The sequence below is a fragment of the Felis catus genome, chromosome C1 (assembly GCF_018350175.1).
Source record: "Felis catus isolate Fca126 chromosome C1, F.catus_Fca126_mat1.0, whole genome shotgun sequence".
Taxonomy (NCBI): Eukaryota; Metazoa; Chordata; class Mammalia; order Carnivora; family Felidae; genus Felis; species Felis catus.
Genome location: NC_058375.1, coordinates 212125040 through 212141129, shown reverse-complemented (window position 1 = coordinate 212141129; position 16090 = coordinate 212125040). Strand labels below are relative to the sequence as shown.

Genomic DNA, 16090 nt, shown 5'->3' with positions numbered 1-16090 from the left:
AGAAAGCTTTCTTTTTGACCTGGATCATGAAAGGGGATGATCATCTAGCAGAGTTCCGAAGTGAGCTCTATAGTCTGTGAGTCATGCCATCCTTAATATAAATCATTTCTTGTGTGTGTGCTAGGTTTTATCTTGATGTTATTTTTGTATGATAAAAGTCTTGAACGATACTTTCCATTTCCGTTGACATAGAGGAAGAAACCGTTCTTCTAGGGCTTTCCTCTAAGAATATAGATAGCTTCTAACACTGTTATCTTTTTTAACAGATAACATTACTGCAGATGGAACATAATTTCGATATTGTGAGTATGTGTTATATTTTGAATATCCCAAATTTAAATGTTGGGTTCTCATTGAGTAAAAGTGCCTTCTTGTTTTCCAGATGAACCATGCTTGTCGAGCCTTAACATACATGATGGAAGCACTTCCTCGATCATCTGCTGTTGTCGTAGATGCAATTCCCGTCTTCTTAGAAAAGGTAATCCTGCTTTTGCTCAGCTCGTTCGGTAGCAGGTGTAGGGGAATCCAGTCGAGGACTCTTGACTTCTTTAAATTTTTTTTTTTTTTTCAACGTTTATTTATTTTTGGGACAGAGAGAGAGAGAGCATGAACGGGGGAGGGGCAGAGAGAGAGGGAGACACAGAATCGGAAATGGGCTCCAGGCTCTGAGCTGTCAGCACAGAGCCTGACGCGGGGCTCGAACTCACGGACCGCGAGATCGTGACCTGGCTGAAGTCGGACGCTTAACCGACTGCGCCACCCAGGCGCCCCTAACTTCTAAATTCTAAAGTGGTACATCACATTGTAAGGCCACCTTAAAGGACATTTTTTTTAGTGTCTATTTTCTAGTCAAAGTATATTTTTTAGCCAAGATTCCAGAAAAATATTTTATGTTTAGCAGACCAGTAGTTTAAAGTTGATGCTAATAAAGCATTTCATAGAATCATTTCAGCTTTATAATTTTTAATGGAAGCAGTTTACCACATTACTATAAAATCTTTCAGAGAAGAACTTCAAGCACTTAATTAAAATAATCGCATTCTAGAAAATATCCCAATGAGGTTGATAGCTATTTATACCCTCATTTTACAGCTGAGAAGGCTGAGACAGACAAAGTGCCTTGTTCAAGGTCATAAAGTGAGTCAGTGGAGAAAGGAAATTTTTTCATGTGGCCTGTGGTAGGTTGTGTTTTTGGTCTGTTTTAAGGGCCTCTTTCTTTTTTAATGCATAATAAAATTTGCATTGTCTGATAACCTTGGAATAGGATATAAAGCATAAAAGCTAACTTTTAAAATTTGTTACATAAAACCACCCATTTATTGTAAATCTGAAGATTTCAAGTCATTTCATTGGGTTTAGCTTACTCTCTATGGAAAACCTATTTTTCTGTGTCCTAAAACAGAGCAAGGTAGTCGGAAGGAAACCATAGTGACTGTATGTTATAGCTTAAGCTCCTAAATCACTGGTTTTCTATGGTGGGTTTCATGTCAGAGGCAGTATACAGATTGATGGAAATTAGAGAAAATAACTGTTTATTCGTGTAGAAGATAAGCGACTAGAAAAGAGCTTGAATGATGGGCTTAAGTTACCTATTTTTATGTTCTCAGCTGCAGGTTATTCAGTGTATTGATGTGGCAGAGCAGGCCTTGACCGCCTTGGAGATGTTATCACGCAGACACAGTAAAGCCATTCTACAGGCGGTAGGTGTTGCCACCCAAGGACTGTATTTCGTTTCAAGGGGGATTTTAGATCCACATTTGTCCTAGCTCCTAGATTGCAATCTCTGTAAGGTAGGCATGATGTTTCCAAAGTGATGTGTTAGACTTCTTAGTAGTTTTGTTTGTTTGTTTAGTTGCTGTTAGAGGGCATTTCTTCACTTGAACGGTTTCCTGTGTTTTAGGGTGGTTTGGCGGACTGCTTGCTGTATCTAGAGTTCTTCAGCATAAATGCCCAAAGAAATGCACTAGCGATCGCCGCCAATTGCTGCCAGAGTATCACGCCGGATGAATTTCATTTTGTGGCAGATTCCCTCCCGTTGCTCACCCAAAGGCTAACCCATCAGGTAAAACATGAATCTGTTTTGTGTGTCATAACATGTTTTTACTATGTCTTTTAAAATGCCACTTTCATCTAGGGCTTTCACTCTTCCAACTGGATAGATAAATTGGAAATACTCTGATCCATGTTTCTTTCCTCTGTGCTTTCCAGTCACGTACCACATTAGGTAATGTTACACAATTTGGTGGACTTACCCAAATGACCAGCATTTCATATGCTTGATGTCTTCAGGTATTTTGACTTTAAGGGATGGAATGGTTATTTCAGCAAACATTGAGTGTTTCTTGTGTGATAAAATCAGGGTTTCCTTTCAGAACGATCATCTCGCCTGTAAGGCATTGGGTTAGTCAGGAAAGACTAGGAAGTTATGCTCAGATCGGAGGTGAGAAGAGACTGTGTCCCAAATAGAAATGAACTGGAAAAAAAATGCAGACTGTGGCTGTCTGAGGTTGGGGAAGAGCAGGAGCCATTATTTGGGAGATGGAAGTGGTGGGCCTGGTGATGGAGGATGAGAAGCAGGAGACCCTGGTGTGGAGGACCGTGAGTTAAGCTTCATTGTGGGGAAATCAAAAAAAAATTTTTTTAATGCAAATCAATTTTTTTTAATTCTTTTTAATGTTTATTTATTTTTGACAGAGAGAGAGAGAGAGAGAGAGAGACAGAGCATGAGCAGGGGAGGGGCAGAGAGAGGGCGAGACACAGAATCTGAAGCAGGCTCCAGGCTCTGAGCTGTCAGCACAGAGCCCGACTCGGAGCACGAACCCACAGACCACGAGATCATGACCTGAGCCGAAGTCGGACGCTCAACCGACTGAGCCACCCAGGCGCCCCTGCAAACCAATTTTTTTAAAGTGTTGTTGCTAAAATGATTTTTGGAAATGTGACTTTTAAGTCACCTTTACAAAATATGTTTAAAATCTTTTTGGGAAAATTAGGTAGAGAATATGCTAAATAAGGGCTTTATATAAGATAGATAAAATAATGATTGAGTCACTCTGAAATGTTTTGCTTCTAAGATGATCAAGACATAAATCAGGCCATTCGTTGTTTCTTTAATGTTAAAACTTAGGCTGAGATGGCCTGTGCTTATCAGGGATAGAAGTATATTCTTGGGTCGGCTGTGATTTCAGTACCTTACTTTGGAAATAAAGTGTGAGAATCAGAGAAGTTTAATAGTTGGTCTCTGTTTGTAGCACTCTGTCTAGACTGAAGTACTGATGGTGAGGGCATAGGGCCTCTATAACACCAGAGTTATTCTTTTATACAAGCACGTCTGGTTTTCATATCTGAAGCCCCTTTATCGATAGGAAGAAAAAATAGCAGTATCAAAACACTTGCTTAGCTGTTAAGTTATTCTTCCCATTCTAATAAGGACATTTCATATGTTTTCTGAATGAGGCCCCTGCACTAGTTTTTCTAGATTATTTTCATAGTGAATACAACAAATCTACACCTGGTTTCGCACATCATCAGTAAACCTCTGGTTCATGCTTGTATACTGAACTGTTTCCAACTTTTTAGTGTATATATGTTTTAAACCTTTCTATGGGGAATGCTTTTTTAGAGTGGTATCTTTATTATAATTTGTGTTTAGGTATTAAGTTAGCAGAAGCACAAAAGTTGTTCCTTCCTTTCTATATATTTTCTCTTATCTCTTGGGGCCTTAACGGAGGAGAGAAGCTCTCTCAGTGTGATTCTCTTTGCTTTGAAATCATGGTGTTACTGATTGTACCTTGCTTATTATAAAGGCTCATTGGGTTTTCAGAGCCCATCTAATTGGGCTGGCCTTGAAGAATTTGGGGATAGGAAGAAAATTAGGTAATAATATGAGATAGTTTTCTATTAACAAGCTTTTTTCTTTTATTAAAAAAAATAGGACAAAAAGTCGGTTGAAAGCACTTGCCTTTGTTTTGCACGTCTGGTGGACAACTTCCAACATGAGGAGGTGAGCATGTAGTCTTTGGTGGTATTTTTGTGAAAAGGTTAAATTGCTGAATCACAATATAATGGTATCTTTTTTCCTTCTGTTTGTGAAGAATTTACTCCAGCAGGTTGCCTCCAAAGATCTGCTTACAAATGTTCAACAGCTACTGGTAGTGACTCCACCAATTTTAAGTTCTGGGATGTTTATAATGGTGGTTCGCATGTTTTCTCTGATGTGTTCCAACTGTCCGACTTTAGCTGTTCAACTTATGAAGCAAAGTAAGTGCTACTTTATTATCCTGCTGTAGGCGAGAGAGGCGGTTGTTTTGTTTTTTTTTTTTAAATGTTTATTAAATAAAGTCAACATAAGCAAGTAGAAGAGCTTGCTAATAGCTCAGACACTGGGTAGTAAAGGAAGAAAAATGTTAACGTGACGCAGCAAATCCTTAGATTGCAAGTAACTTGTTCTGCGAGTGTTCTGCAAGATGAGCAAACATTTCTAACATTTTAACTTGATAAATGAGCGACGTCTTGCAGTACAAGTAGTTAGTACATGTCGACGAACATCACGTGATCACAGCTAAGCCAACGGTTCTTGAAATTCGCTTTGATATTCAAGTGCTTTGGATTACAAGCATGTTTCTGGAACAAATTATGCTCACAAAGCAAGGTTTTGCTATATAATAAATTTGTGTGGGAACAACATAGTAGTGCTCCTTACATACAATTGTTTGGGTGTGTAGTATATTAAAATTTTATCCTAGGTGATTCAAGGGCTAAAGGTGCAAGATCATTGCCTTCTCTACAATATCAATGATGTAGTGATGCTTCATTGGGAGAATTCTGAATTTTATGTTACCAGTAACTGCTTGTCTTCTGCTTCTAGGTGGTCCTTTCTGCCCCCATTAGAGTTTTTCCTTATCTGATTTCACAGTGCTTTACTCCCTCAAAAATTCGGAACTTCTTTACACAGTTGAATCTCTCATTTTTGCTGCTTTAGTATTTTCTAAACCTTTCTCAACCTTATCTATAAATATAGTTTCCCTGCACTGCTGTGTTGCTATTGCTTCTGTCTCAGAAACCTTCGATTCCCCAGGTTAATGTCAGAAGACAGTGGGCCTCAAAAGCATCTGTATGTTAGGGTTATTGCTAGGAGAGTGGTGGTCACATTTGTATGGAGTGCGTATTATAGTGGGTAATTTCGTGCTTCTAATCTCTGAGGACATCACCGCGGTGATGGTATTCACTGACAAAATAGCCTTTGTTGTCACTGCCTCAGATATGTCACAAATACTATTTTGGGGGGGGGGGGTTCAGTTTTATATTTAGTCACATTTCTTGTGAGTAAGCACATTGGCCCAGGATTTTGCAGAAAAATAGTGTTGTTGAGGTGTTCTATTGAAAAGATTCCTCTTAATGCAGTGAATCACTCCCAAACCTGGTATTCCAGAGAAAACTGCATAGCTCGTGTCATAACCAAAGTGAGAAGCTGAGGAAAGGTTTAGCTTTTTCTTTAATCATCACAGTGCATTTTGCTTGTTAAAATCCCTAGGAGCCCTTTGAATCTCCCCTCTTTCCTGAAGTTTGAGTGCAGATTATTTCTTGTTACCATGTGGTGCACAGCATTTCCCTAAAACCAGTTTGGGAGGTTGCTCACTGACTTGTTTGCTTTACCATGTTGAATTTTTTTTCCTCATGATGAATATTTTCACCTTTTGCATACTCCATGAAATTTGCCACACATTTATCATGTGGACGCCACTAGACCTTTGTTTTCTTCGTTCAGCAGTAACACAAAGGAAAAATTTTGTCACCCTCTAATCTCTCAAAAAATTAAGGAGTCCTTATAATGTAACATTGCCATGAATTCACATTTCTTAGGAAAGTTGGCGAAACCGTAGTTTTTCAAAAAACTTAAAATATTTTTTTAAATTTATATTTATTCTTGAGATAGAGAGCTTTAAGCAGAGGAGGGGCAGAGAGACAGGGAGAGAGAGGATCCTAACTATGCTTTGCACTGTTAGCGCAGAGCCCGATGCGGGGGCTCAAATTCACAAACCGTGAGATCATGACCTGAGCTGAAATCAAGCGCTGGATGCTTAACCTGGTGAGCCACCCTGGCACCCCAAGAAATTTAGAATATTTCTAATCACTGTCAGTGAAATTTCTGTGGGGCAGCAATTTAACTATCCACACTCTGCCCCAATCAGTAGTGAATACTTTCTTTGATAACATTTTTATGAACTTACGGGACATAAAACACTTCAATGAAACGTTTACATTTTGCACACGTATAGTATGGTATTTGCGGAAACAGCCACAACGAACAAAGACCTAGCTTTGTTACTTTTAGTTATTTGAATGACTAAACCTGTGTGGGTAATGGGGGCTTCCTCATGTCACAGCATCCGTACATCAGACTGGTTTTCATGCAGATCACTTTATAAACTGATGTCTTCTGAGAATGGAAACTTAGGGTAGAGGATATGTTAACGATCTTTGCATTAAGTTGGCATGCTTGTCTTGTAAGTAATTACTTCCTGATCACAGTATGGTAACATTCAGATGCTTGTAACATATAGGTTTTACCGTGTTTGACCCTGGGTTTTCAGTATAAGACAAATACACGAATATACTTGAATTGGGGATTAAAATGTGCATTGAATGTGCCTTTGCACGAAGCACTGTGTTCCTCAATGCAACACAAAATTAAAAAATTCCCCAAGTCTCTGGGGGTGGATTAGTGATTAAATGTACAGCTGGACTTGAGACTGAAGTCTTTTTTCTTTTTTTTTTTGTTTGTTTGTTTTTGAGAGAAAGAGAGACAGAGCACAAGGCGGGGAGGGTCAGAGAGAGAGGGAGACACGGACTCTGAAGCAGGCTCCAGGCTCTGAGCTGTCGGCATGGAGCCCGGCACGGGGCTCGAACCCCCACTGAGCTGAAGTTAGCCGCTTAACTGACTGAGCCACCCAGGCACCGCTAGACTGAAGTCTTTAGAAAGAAATTGTTAAAATCTTCATAAATTTCTTTTTAAGTTTTCATTATAACTCATTTGGACTTGTAATTTCTGTAGTAATTGTTTTGTAAGAAAATAATTCATTTTACTTTTTTTCATGTATAGTTGACTTTAAGAAAATAATTCTGATTGCCACCGCCCCCCCCCCCCCCCCCCCCCCCCCGGGAATGATTACCTATTACGTTAACTTTCATGAGCTTTTGGTTTCTGTTGTTGGTTTTACAGATATTGCAGAAACACTTCACTTCCTCCTGTGCGGTGCCTCTAATGGAAGTTGTCAGGAGCAGATTGATCTTGTTCCACGAAGCCCTCAAGAACTGTACGAGCTGACGTCTCTGATTTGGTAAGGATCGGGCCAGTAGTAACTGTGGTTTATAGGTGGGTGTTTCACTTTAGAGGTCTGTCATTTCATAGTTCAGGAAGCTACTTAATAAAATAATTGCACCTCTGTTTTCAGCGAACTTATGCCATGTTTACCAAAAGAAGGCATTTTTGCAGTTGATACCATGCTGAAGAAGGGAAATGCGCAGAACACGGATGGTGCGATATGGCAGTGGCGTGACGACCGTGGCCTTTGGCATCCCTATAACAGGATTGACAGCCGGATCATTGAGGTAGTAGTTTCATCGTACCGTTTAAAGATGTTTATTTTGGTGGAGAGTGGGTGTAGGGATGGAGTGGGGAGGTGGATGTGTGTACTTCAATGTGCTCGCTTTTGAATTAACTCAAGATTCTCTCATTTTGTCTCCTGAGAACAAGGTCCTCATTTCTGTTCAGGTCAGAAAACATGATGTTCTAGTCCTGCTTCTGCTGCTAACTACCTGATTGACTTGGAGCAAGTAATTTAAGTTCTTTGTTCCATAGTTTCCTCATCTCTGAAAGGAAACATTGGAGGAGTTAGGCCAAATGTTTAAAAGTCCCTTCTGTCTCCTACCCAGAAGAAAACCTCCCATAAGCAAAGATTTGCATACAAATCGCTGTTTCTCAGCACTTACTAAAGAGCGAAAACATGGAAACAACTTACATATCAAAGTTTAGGTGAAATGGTTAAGTAGGTTTTGATACATACTAGCCTCATGTAATCCATTGGGATAAATTTTAAGTGACATAAAATGGGATATGATAAATGACCACGTAATAATCAAATTTTGTGGCTCTTTGGGGAGCTCAGCAAAATAATAGAAAAAGGAATAATACAAAGGAGAGAGGGGCACCAAAAATATTTAGTGTTTTCCTGTGAAGATTTTTTGTGTGATTTTATTCTTTTCATTACTTCCATGTTAAGTATGCATTGAATATTTCAAAAAATTTTCAGGTCCGGAAAATTGCCCCGTGTAAGAACTGTTGGTCACAGCATTAATTGGGGTGCCATGCATCATTTACTAATACTTTCAGTGTGTGAGATACCTTTAAGTCATACTGTCTTTCCCAATTTTGACCTGTGATGTTTGAATCTTCATAGAGCATCACTCTTGAAGAGACATTCTTTAAAGCTGTCTTCTACCTGTTAGTTTTTAAAACCAAATTTTTGAAAACCAACTTTGAAACCACTGTTACCAAATCAGAAGTTCTTCCGAAAACATCCAAGTTTTGAGTCAGCTTTTAGGTGTGATGGGTCCACTGTGTGTTCTCTTAGTGTGTAAGCAGGCCATGGTCTAACGTGGTCAGTGCTAAGCCGCCTTCTTTTAGCATTTTCTTATTAATTGCATTTTCCCTGTTTGCTTACTCTCTCATACTTCCCTGGAGGCCTGTCTTCCACTTAACCTAGGAATTCCATACATCGGACTGTTACAAAAATGAATATTCTGTCACTTCTTTTGGCTGTCTTATGTCAAGCACATAGTGTCAAAGCGTGTCATTTTCTTTTCGGACAGTGCCTGCATGCACAGCCTAAGCATTGCTCTCTCAGGTCCAGTTGTGTCCCTTTCAATCTTAGAGCATGATGTAAATGGAAAGCCTTTTGATCTAAGGGTAATTTTATAGGAGCATATTGTTTAAAGAAGATTTTGGTGGGCTGCTAAGAATCCATGATGTAAATAACATTTTAACCTAAAAATTAGATACTAAGAGTTTATGGATAATGATTTTTTTTTTCTATCAGCAATGTCTTAAAAGCTTCCTTAATACAAATGGTGTCATCTTCATGTCACTGATTCTCCATGACTGGATCTTTCATCAGGAATTTATCTGTATTTATTTATGACTCCAGGGGCCTTAAAGGGCCTGTGGTGTATATTTGTGTTTAATTAAAAATGATTTATTGAATAAATGAGTGTTGTCACATCCACACTATTAAATTTTCCATATTCTTTGACTTCACCATCTGAAACCTGATCAATAAATCTGTAAGTTAGCGTTTATGAAGGTTCCCCACTGTGTCTTAAGTTAATAAATTTCTCCATGTTTATATTCAAGGTTTCTCTCTCTTTGCTCTCAGGCAGCCCATCAGGTCGGTGAGGATGAGATAAGCTTGTCCACTCTGGGACGAGTTTATACTATTGATTTTAATTCTATGCAGCAAATCAATGAGGACACGGGAACAGCACGTGCCATTCAGAGAAAACCTAACCCCTTAGCCAATACTAACACTAGTAAGTACCTTTCGAGTTAATAGTAGTACGATACTGTCATGTGAATAATATTTGCGGTGATTGTTTCATTGAGTGTCTTTATTAAGCTGAAGACTGCTGCATAGGAGTAATTAATTTCTTGTTGTTTCTATCGTGTTTTAATTGATGAATAAGCCAGGATTGCCGAAATGGTATCCTCCGCATTATTTTTCTGCTGTGTGGTTTGCTGTGTTCCGGAATTCCAGCGAGAATTGGCCCATGCAGTTTTTTTATCTGATCCTGTTCTCCCTCTTTTACCTCTAGATCCACTTGCACCTGTCAGATTAGTTTTTCCAACCTTACAGATGATACTTTCCCGTGAACGTTCTCTTCTTAACTAATGACCAATAGATGATTTGACTGTTTTTTCAGGTTTCTGACATTTATCTTTGTCCTTGGGGATACGTACCGTCTATTGCTTTTGCAGCTCTAGTTTAGAATGCAGGGGTCAGCAGACTTTTTCTGGAAAGGGCCAGATAGTAAATATTTAACCTTTTGGACAGCACGGTCCCTGTACTCAACACTGCTGTTGTGACTCCAAAGCCCCCATATACAATATGTAAACAAACGCACGTGGTTATGTTCTGGTAAGATTTGCTGTACAAAAATAGGTGCTGGGCCACATTGGGCCTTTGGACCAGACTTTGCCAGCCCCTCATCTAGAGCTTACTTTTCATCAGTTTCCTTTCCCCTGTACTTTATTCCCCCTAAGGAAAGCAACAGATCATCTTGTGTTTCCGTAGCTTCTAGTCACGTACCCTCTGTCCATTACTTGAACTCTGGTTCTTACCAGTGGTTTAGGTTTCTAACACTGAACATCCTTAGTGTTTTGTTAAGTATATATTATTAAAATAAGAGGTACAGTGTGCTGGTGGCTTGTTCTTTCGAGCTGGCTACATTTTGTCTAAACGCTGCTCGTGGCATCTTTGTAGACCCTAGTCAGTCATATTAGATAAGTTGACTTGTTACATGACCAAATTTTTAAAATAGCATTTCAGATAATCACGGCAGCTTGCGTGCTTTATGTTGTTTACTTCCTTGTGTTTCTGAGGTCTGTCACTTCAGGATTGTCCGTTTTTTTACAACAGGCGGATATTCCGAGTTAAAGAAGGATGATGCTCGAGCACAGCTTATGAAAGAGGATCCGGAACTGGCTAAGGCTTTCATTAAGACGTTATTCGGTGTCCTTTATGAAGTGTATAGTTCCTCGGCAGGACCTGCGGTCAGACATAAGTGCCTTAGAGCAATTCTTAGGATAATTTATTTTGCGGATGCTGAACTTCTGAAGGATGTCCTGAAAAATCATGCTGTTTCAAGGTGTGTTCATGAAAATAGTGAAGACTTTTTAGAAATTCAAGTCTCTGCAAGTAATTTCAGAAACCTTAAAAGTGACAACATAGAAAAAATATGCACAGAACAGTTTATTTGTAGTATCCGGAGCCCCTTGTGTCTTTATATGCATATACACCTTTGAGAAGGACTAAAACAAATGCAAAAGTTGAGCGTTTAAGAAAAACTTGTCGTTGTAGTGGACTGTTTTCATAATTAAAATGTTTTGCTCTCAGAGTTAAAGTAGTATGGCCCAAAATAATTCTCACATTCAGACAGATGTTTTATATATGAATGCTTTCTTTTTTTAGTCACATTGCTTCCATGCTGTCAAGCCAAGACCTGAAGATAGTAGTCGGAGCGCTTCAGATGGCAGAGATCTTAATGCAGAAGTTACCTGATATTTTTAGTGTTTACTTCAGAAGAGAAGGTAATGTCCTCCATACTCAGTCATTAATGGCTAGTCTTTTCGCTTACGTAGTATTGCAATAGCATGTATAGTTCTAATTCCGAACAACCTCTTACGTGAGAAGTCTCCATCCTTACAGCTCACATACATACAGGGTGTGTCCTTTGTAAAATCTGTTGATACAAGTTGTGTGAGATTCACAGTCTGTTGATAAACAGTAAGTTGTAATGATTTGAATGTTTATGGCCCAGAAGTAATCATTAACATTTCCTTTCATGTAGATAATGTGCAGCTCCCATAAAGATGCCTTGAGAAAGTCAGAGGCCACTTTCTTTCCCAGTGAATCCCATTAGTAGATCAGAACACTTGTAAGAGGGATTATTTACTTTGTTGTGTGCCTAGTGGAATATTTTTAGGCTTCATTTATTTATGTACTGAAATCTTTAGTATGCAACTGGTCTGGTCCCCTGATTTGAGGAATCTGAATGTGGAAATCAGCCTAGGAGAGATGGTACTTGTCTGTTCTCTTTTTGAAGACCTCAAAGACTGTTGTCGCTCATTCAGGTGTTTTCTCCTTTCCAAGCATTCCAAGATATTAAAAGAAGTTCTTTCTCATAAATAGGTCTCTGTAATTCTTTTGGTCTTTTAGAGATACTTTGGTGTTGCGAGGACACAGGAGATCATGGTGTTTTTATACTGAATTAATCCTTAGCTTCATCTTCCATCTTACCAACAATTCTAGTTCTTTCTGCAAATGATCTGTTTTCCCTTCTTTCATCACCTGATGCTGGCTCTGTATCTCTTCACATCTTGAGAATGCTGTAGTCCTGTTAGTGTAAGAGTATTAAATAGGAAGAGGCTTTCACCATTTTTTACTAGTTTTGTTTAAAAAACAGTCAAAAAAAAAATTCCAGTGCTACATATTTATTTGAAGTGGAAAGCAAACTCCATAACTGTGGTTTACAAATGGGGTGCCTGTATGAATAGATGTTTCTGTGCTCACATAAACATTTGGTATGTGGTTTTTTTAGCCTTGGATTATCTTATAATTTGTTTTGTATCTTAGTTTTGGTGTTAGCCTTTAGTTCTACCTTTCGGATATATTCCGCCCTCTGATTTGGAAGTCTTATGAGAGTATGTCTTTTTCACAAAGTGATTTTTTTTTTTCTTTTTACATGTATAAGAACACTATGCCATCAAATTGAATTTTCCACCCCCCAGATAGTCATATAGTGTATACATTATGAAGTTTGGGGGGGGAGGGGTGCTTGATTAGTTCAGCTACTTTTCATCTGGCATTTGTTCTGTCCAGTTCCACCTGTCATTTTTTTTCCTGAGGACTTGCCTTCTAGAATCTGTGTTAGATCCTCCTGCTGTGTGTTCCATCAGCACTGTATTTTCTCTCTGAGGAGCAGTTTACTCTATTTGCAATTTCTTATAAAAATTATTTTTTCTCCCCAGTAAGTGCCCTAAGTCCATTTTTCTCACCAGTGGTCATATTCTTAGTACCTTGCGCACAGTCTGGCATATGATTGCTGCAAACAGTATTTGTGGAGTCAACGCCTGAAGTTTGAGATCATTCAGACATCTTGCGGTCTTGTGAGGTTTTTTTGTTTGCTTTAAGAATCTGATGGAAAACTCTGGACTCTATCCCGGAAAAAAACGTGAATGTGTGAACATGCGCTCATATACTCAGACATACACCTTTGCATACAGTTAATAGTTCGTGGCACTCCCCTCCGCCCCACCTACATTCTCCTGTGATTCTAGCCCAGATATGAACCCCTGCCTTCATGAGTTACAGTTCGGCTCTCCTTGTACACCTCCAAGGATGTGAAAATCCCCATCCTTGGGTTGCTGGTGTTCTCTCTTTTGGCAGCAGCGTCACGGTTACTTTCGTCTCATTGTAGCATTTGAGGCTGGTTAATAATTGTAGCAGGTCTTTCTTTACTTGTGGCGATCGAACCACAGGTGCGCTACTGTGTTTTTGTAGTTGATTGTTTTTATAATGGGTATTTTGAATTTTCATTAGGTATTTATGTGTGACCCTATTAAAACTTCCTGTTACCAGGTTTTGAATATTAGATGATGTTCAAAATAATTATCTTTCAATATCAATATCAATATCAATATCTTTCTTTAATGTTGAATTTGCCTACGACTCTTTCGAATGGGTCAAGTTGAAAACCCTGGCACCTAAGGGCCTCCACCCCCACTCCTATCCCCCCAATTCGCTGGATACTTTTGATTCATTCCCTGTTTAGCATTTAGGGATTTTGTAATCGTGGGAGGTGGTTCTAATTAAAACTGACTCTTTTAAATCTGTTACTGTATAGGTGTAATGCATCAAGTAAAACACTTAGCAGAATCAGAGTCTTTGTTGACAAGTCCACCAAAGGCATGTACGAATGGGTCAGGATCCTTGGGGTCCACGACGTCAGTCAGCAGTGGAACAGCCACGGCTGCCACTAATGCTGCGGCTGACGTGGGATCCCCCAGCTTGCAGCACAGCAGAGATGATTCTTTAGATCTGAGCCCTCAAGGGTAAGTCAGAGTTCTGTGGTGGTTTTTATGCTCTTTGCCTTTAACTGTCTCCTGGTACCTGAGATTCCCATAGGGAATAAAATGGTAAAATATTCGAGAGTACACCTTGTATTTTCCCGTCTGTATCTTCTTAGACCTTTAATGGGAATGGGTGGGAAGAAACTGAACATGTATTACAAAGCCGTGTTTAGGAACCACAAGAGATACTAGGTATTTCCAGGGACAGTGAAGGCAGCTGAGGCTCAGAGAAGTTAATGATGTGCCAAAGTCACACACTGATTTTTACAGATGTAGGATTTGAGCCCTCATTTCTAATTCCCTGATCTTGCGAATATTTACTGCATTGTAGCATACATTCCAGGTTTGAGACATCCAAGTAGTGACATATGAAAAATATTAAAAATTAGAATTTTTAGAACGTACAGGAAAAAACCTGACTTCCCATTTATCTTCCATTGGCAAATGAGAACTTTGCTCTTAATAAAGGAAAATGGGAGTTCTTAAGTGTGTCTGCTTCCACCTCTTTATCTGTTTTTAATCCCCTTGTTGTACTGTGCTACTGAGAACATCGCCACCAAACCCTCATATTAGCTTTCATTTTGTTGGGTTAAAACAAATTATACTCTAAAGTGTTTTTGTTTCTTTGACATCAGAAACTTAATATGGCTGTAAGAATGGTGCATGATCAACCAGACTCGGTTCTGGAATTCAGAATGTACTCCATGTAATATTCCTTTTTACTCCTTTTAAGTTGTAACGTGGATCTGGGTGAAACATATAGTCAATAAGTGAGGTCCAAAAATTGAACCTCTGTGAACTGCAAGGTAGCATTGTTCTAAGAAGCTGGCCAGCCGAGGATCCAGCTCCTTTTGGTGCCACCTGGTGGCAGTTATCCGCTCTAGCTTAAGTATGAATTTTGGCATTTGGACTTGGGCTACCCGCTGGGACTTCTGACACAGTGGCTGTTATTTTAGGAAACTTCTAGGTTTGGGTGGTGCCTGTGTCATGGATCCAGTCCTGTGAGATTGGGCCTGAACAATACTGGAGACCCTCCACCTTCTCTGTTCTCCGGTTGGATTTGTCTGCCTGCCTCTCTTCTTCCTTCCTTTCCAGCCCCATTCCTTCCCCCTGGCTGCTGTAGTAACTTCCGCTACCGCAGGCATGGTGCCCTAGACAGCAGGCGCTTGGTGAGATGTGATGCAGCTCAGAGAAAGACGCTGTTTCTGAGCCACTGAAGGATTAGGCTTGATTATAGTCTAATAATTGAAAATTCTAAAAAACAAAACAAAACAAAACGGAAAGAACCTTTTGGAGTTTTAAGTGGTTCCATTTCTTTTTAATATGGTTTCTAATGAAAAGTTCATATAAATTTGTAAAGGGGGAATTTTTTACCCATACATATCTGGACGTTCACTCATTTTGCTTGTCAAGCATAAACACATTACTGTTGGTTTTTTTTTTTTTTTTTTATGTTTATTTTTGAGAGAGAGAGACAGAGCATGAGCAAGGGAGGTACAGAGATAGAGGGAGACACAGAATCAGAAGCAGGCTCAAGACTCTGAGCTGTCAACACAGAGCCCAATGCAGGGGTCGAACCCATAAGCTGTGAGATCATGGCCTAAGCCAAAGTTGGACGCTTAACCAACTGATCACCCAGGCTCCCCAAACACATTAGTGTTTTTAATAGACATCAGATATTGGAAGAACTTTAAAACTTTTTCAGATTTTTCTAATTTTGTGGGTCACAGACCAACTGAACCAGAACATTTTTCCCATCTTATCTATCTTATTACATGGTTTGGTTATTCTAAGAATCATTTGATAATTTCAAACTATTTCTACTGTTAGGAATAGTGAAAATAAGACAGGCTACGTATGTTCTATTTCAGGTATTCTACTTCAGAATAGGTTATTCATACTATGATTTGATCTGTTTATAGGTAATTTTGAGGTTTTTTTTTTTTTCTTTTAATCCCTAAACTATTTATAAATGAATTCATTTAGGATGTTATGGCAGTTGTATACCGTGAAATTACTTTGGGCAGTGTCAGGAAAGCATTTTGATAATATTAACACTCAATGTCATGAGTGTTACTTCTTGTCATTTAGGTTAGGGAAGAAATACGGTAATCAGATTTAACATTCTATTTCTAGTTTGATAGCATAGGTCTTTTTAAATTTTTATTTTTGCATTGTAAATTT

General features: G+C 39.0%; 1 protein-coding gene across 18 annotated transcripts in view; it reads left to right on the top strand.

The window, feature by feature from the left end:
• TRIP12 (thyroid hormone receptor interactor 12) overlaps window positions 1-16090 on the top strand; it is a 140117-nt gene that overhangs the window by 93053 nt on the left and 30974 nt on the right. For 9 of the 18 annotated variants that reach the window (XM_019838808.3, XM_019838807.3, XM_023259782.2 and 6 more), the window contains 12 exons: window positions 267-302; window positions 383-478; window positions 1608-1700; window positions 1901-2062; window positions 3935-4003; window positions 4095-4260; window positions 7223-7340; window positions 7455-7614; window positions 9435-9588; window positions 10695-10923; window positions 11247-11365; window positions 13681-13888. In XM_019838808.3, the coding sequence (XP_019694367.1) occupies window positions 267-302; window positions 383-478; window positions 1608-1700; window positions 1901-2062; window positions 3935-4003; window positions 4095-4260; window positions 7223-7340; window positions 7455-7614; window positions 9435-9588; window positions 10695-10923; window positions 11247-11365; window positions 13681-13888 (1610 nt within the window). The remainder of the gene's footprint in view (window positions 1-266; window positions 303-382; window positions 479-1607; window positions 1701-1900; window positions 2063-3934; window positions 4004-4094; window positions 4261-7222; window positions 7341-7454; window positions 7615-9434; window positions 9589-10694; window positions 10924-11246; window positions 11366-13680; window positions 13889-16090) is intronic. The other 9 variants (XM_023259784.2, XM_023259783.2, XM_023259781.2 and 6 more) reach the window with 3 other exon arrangements.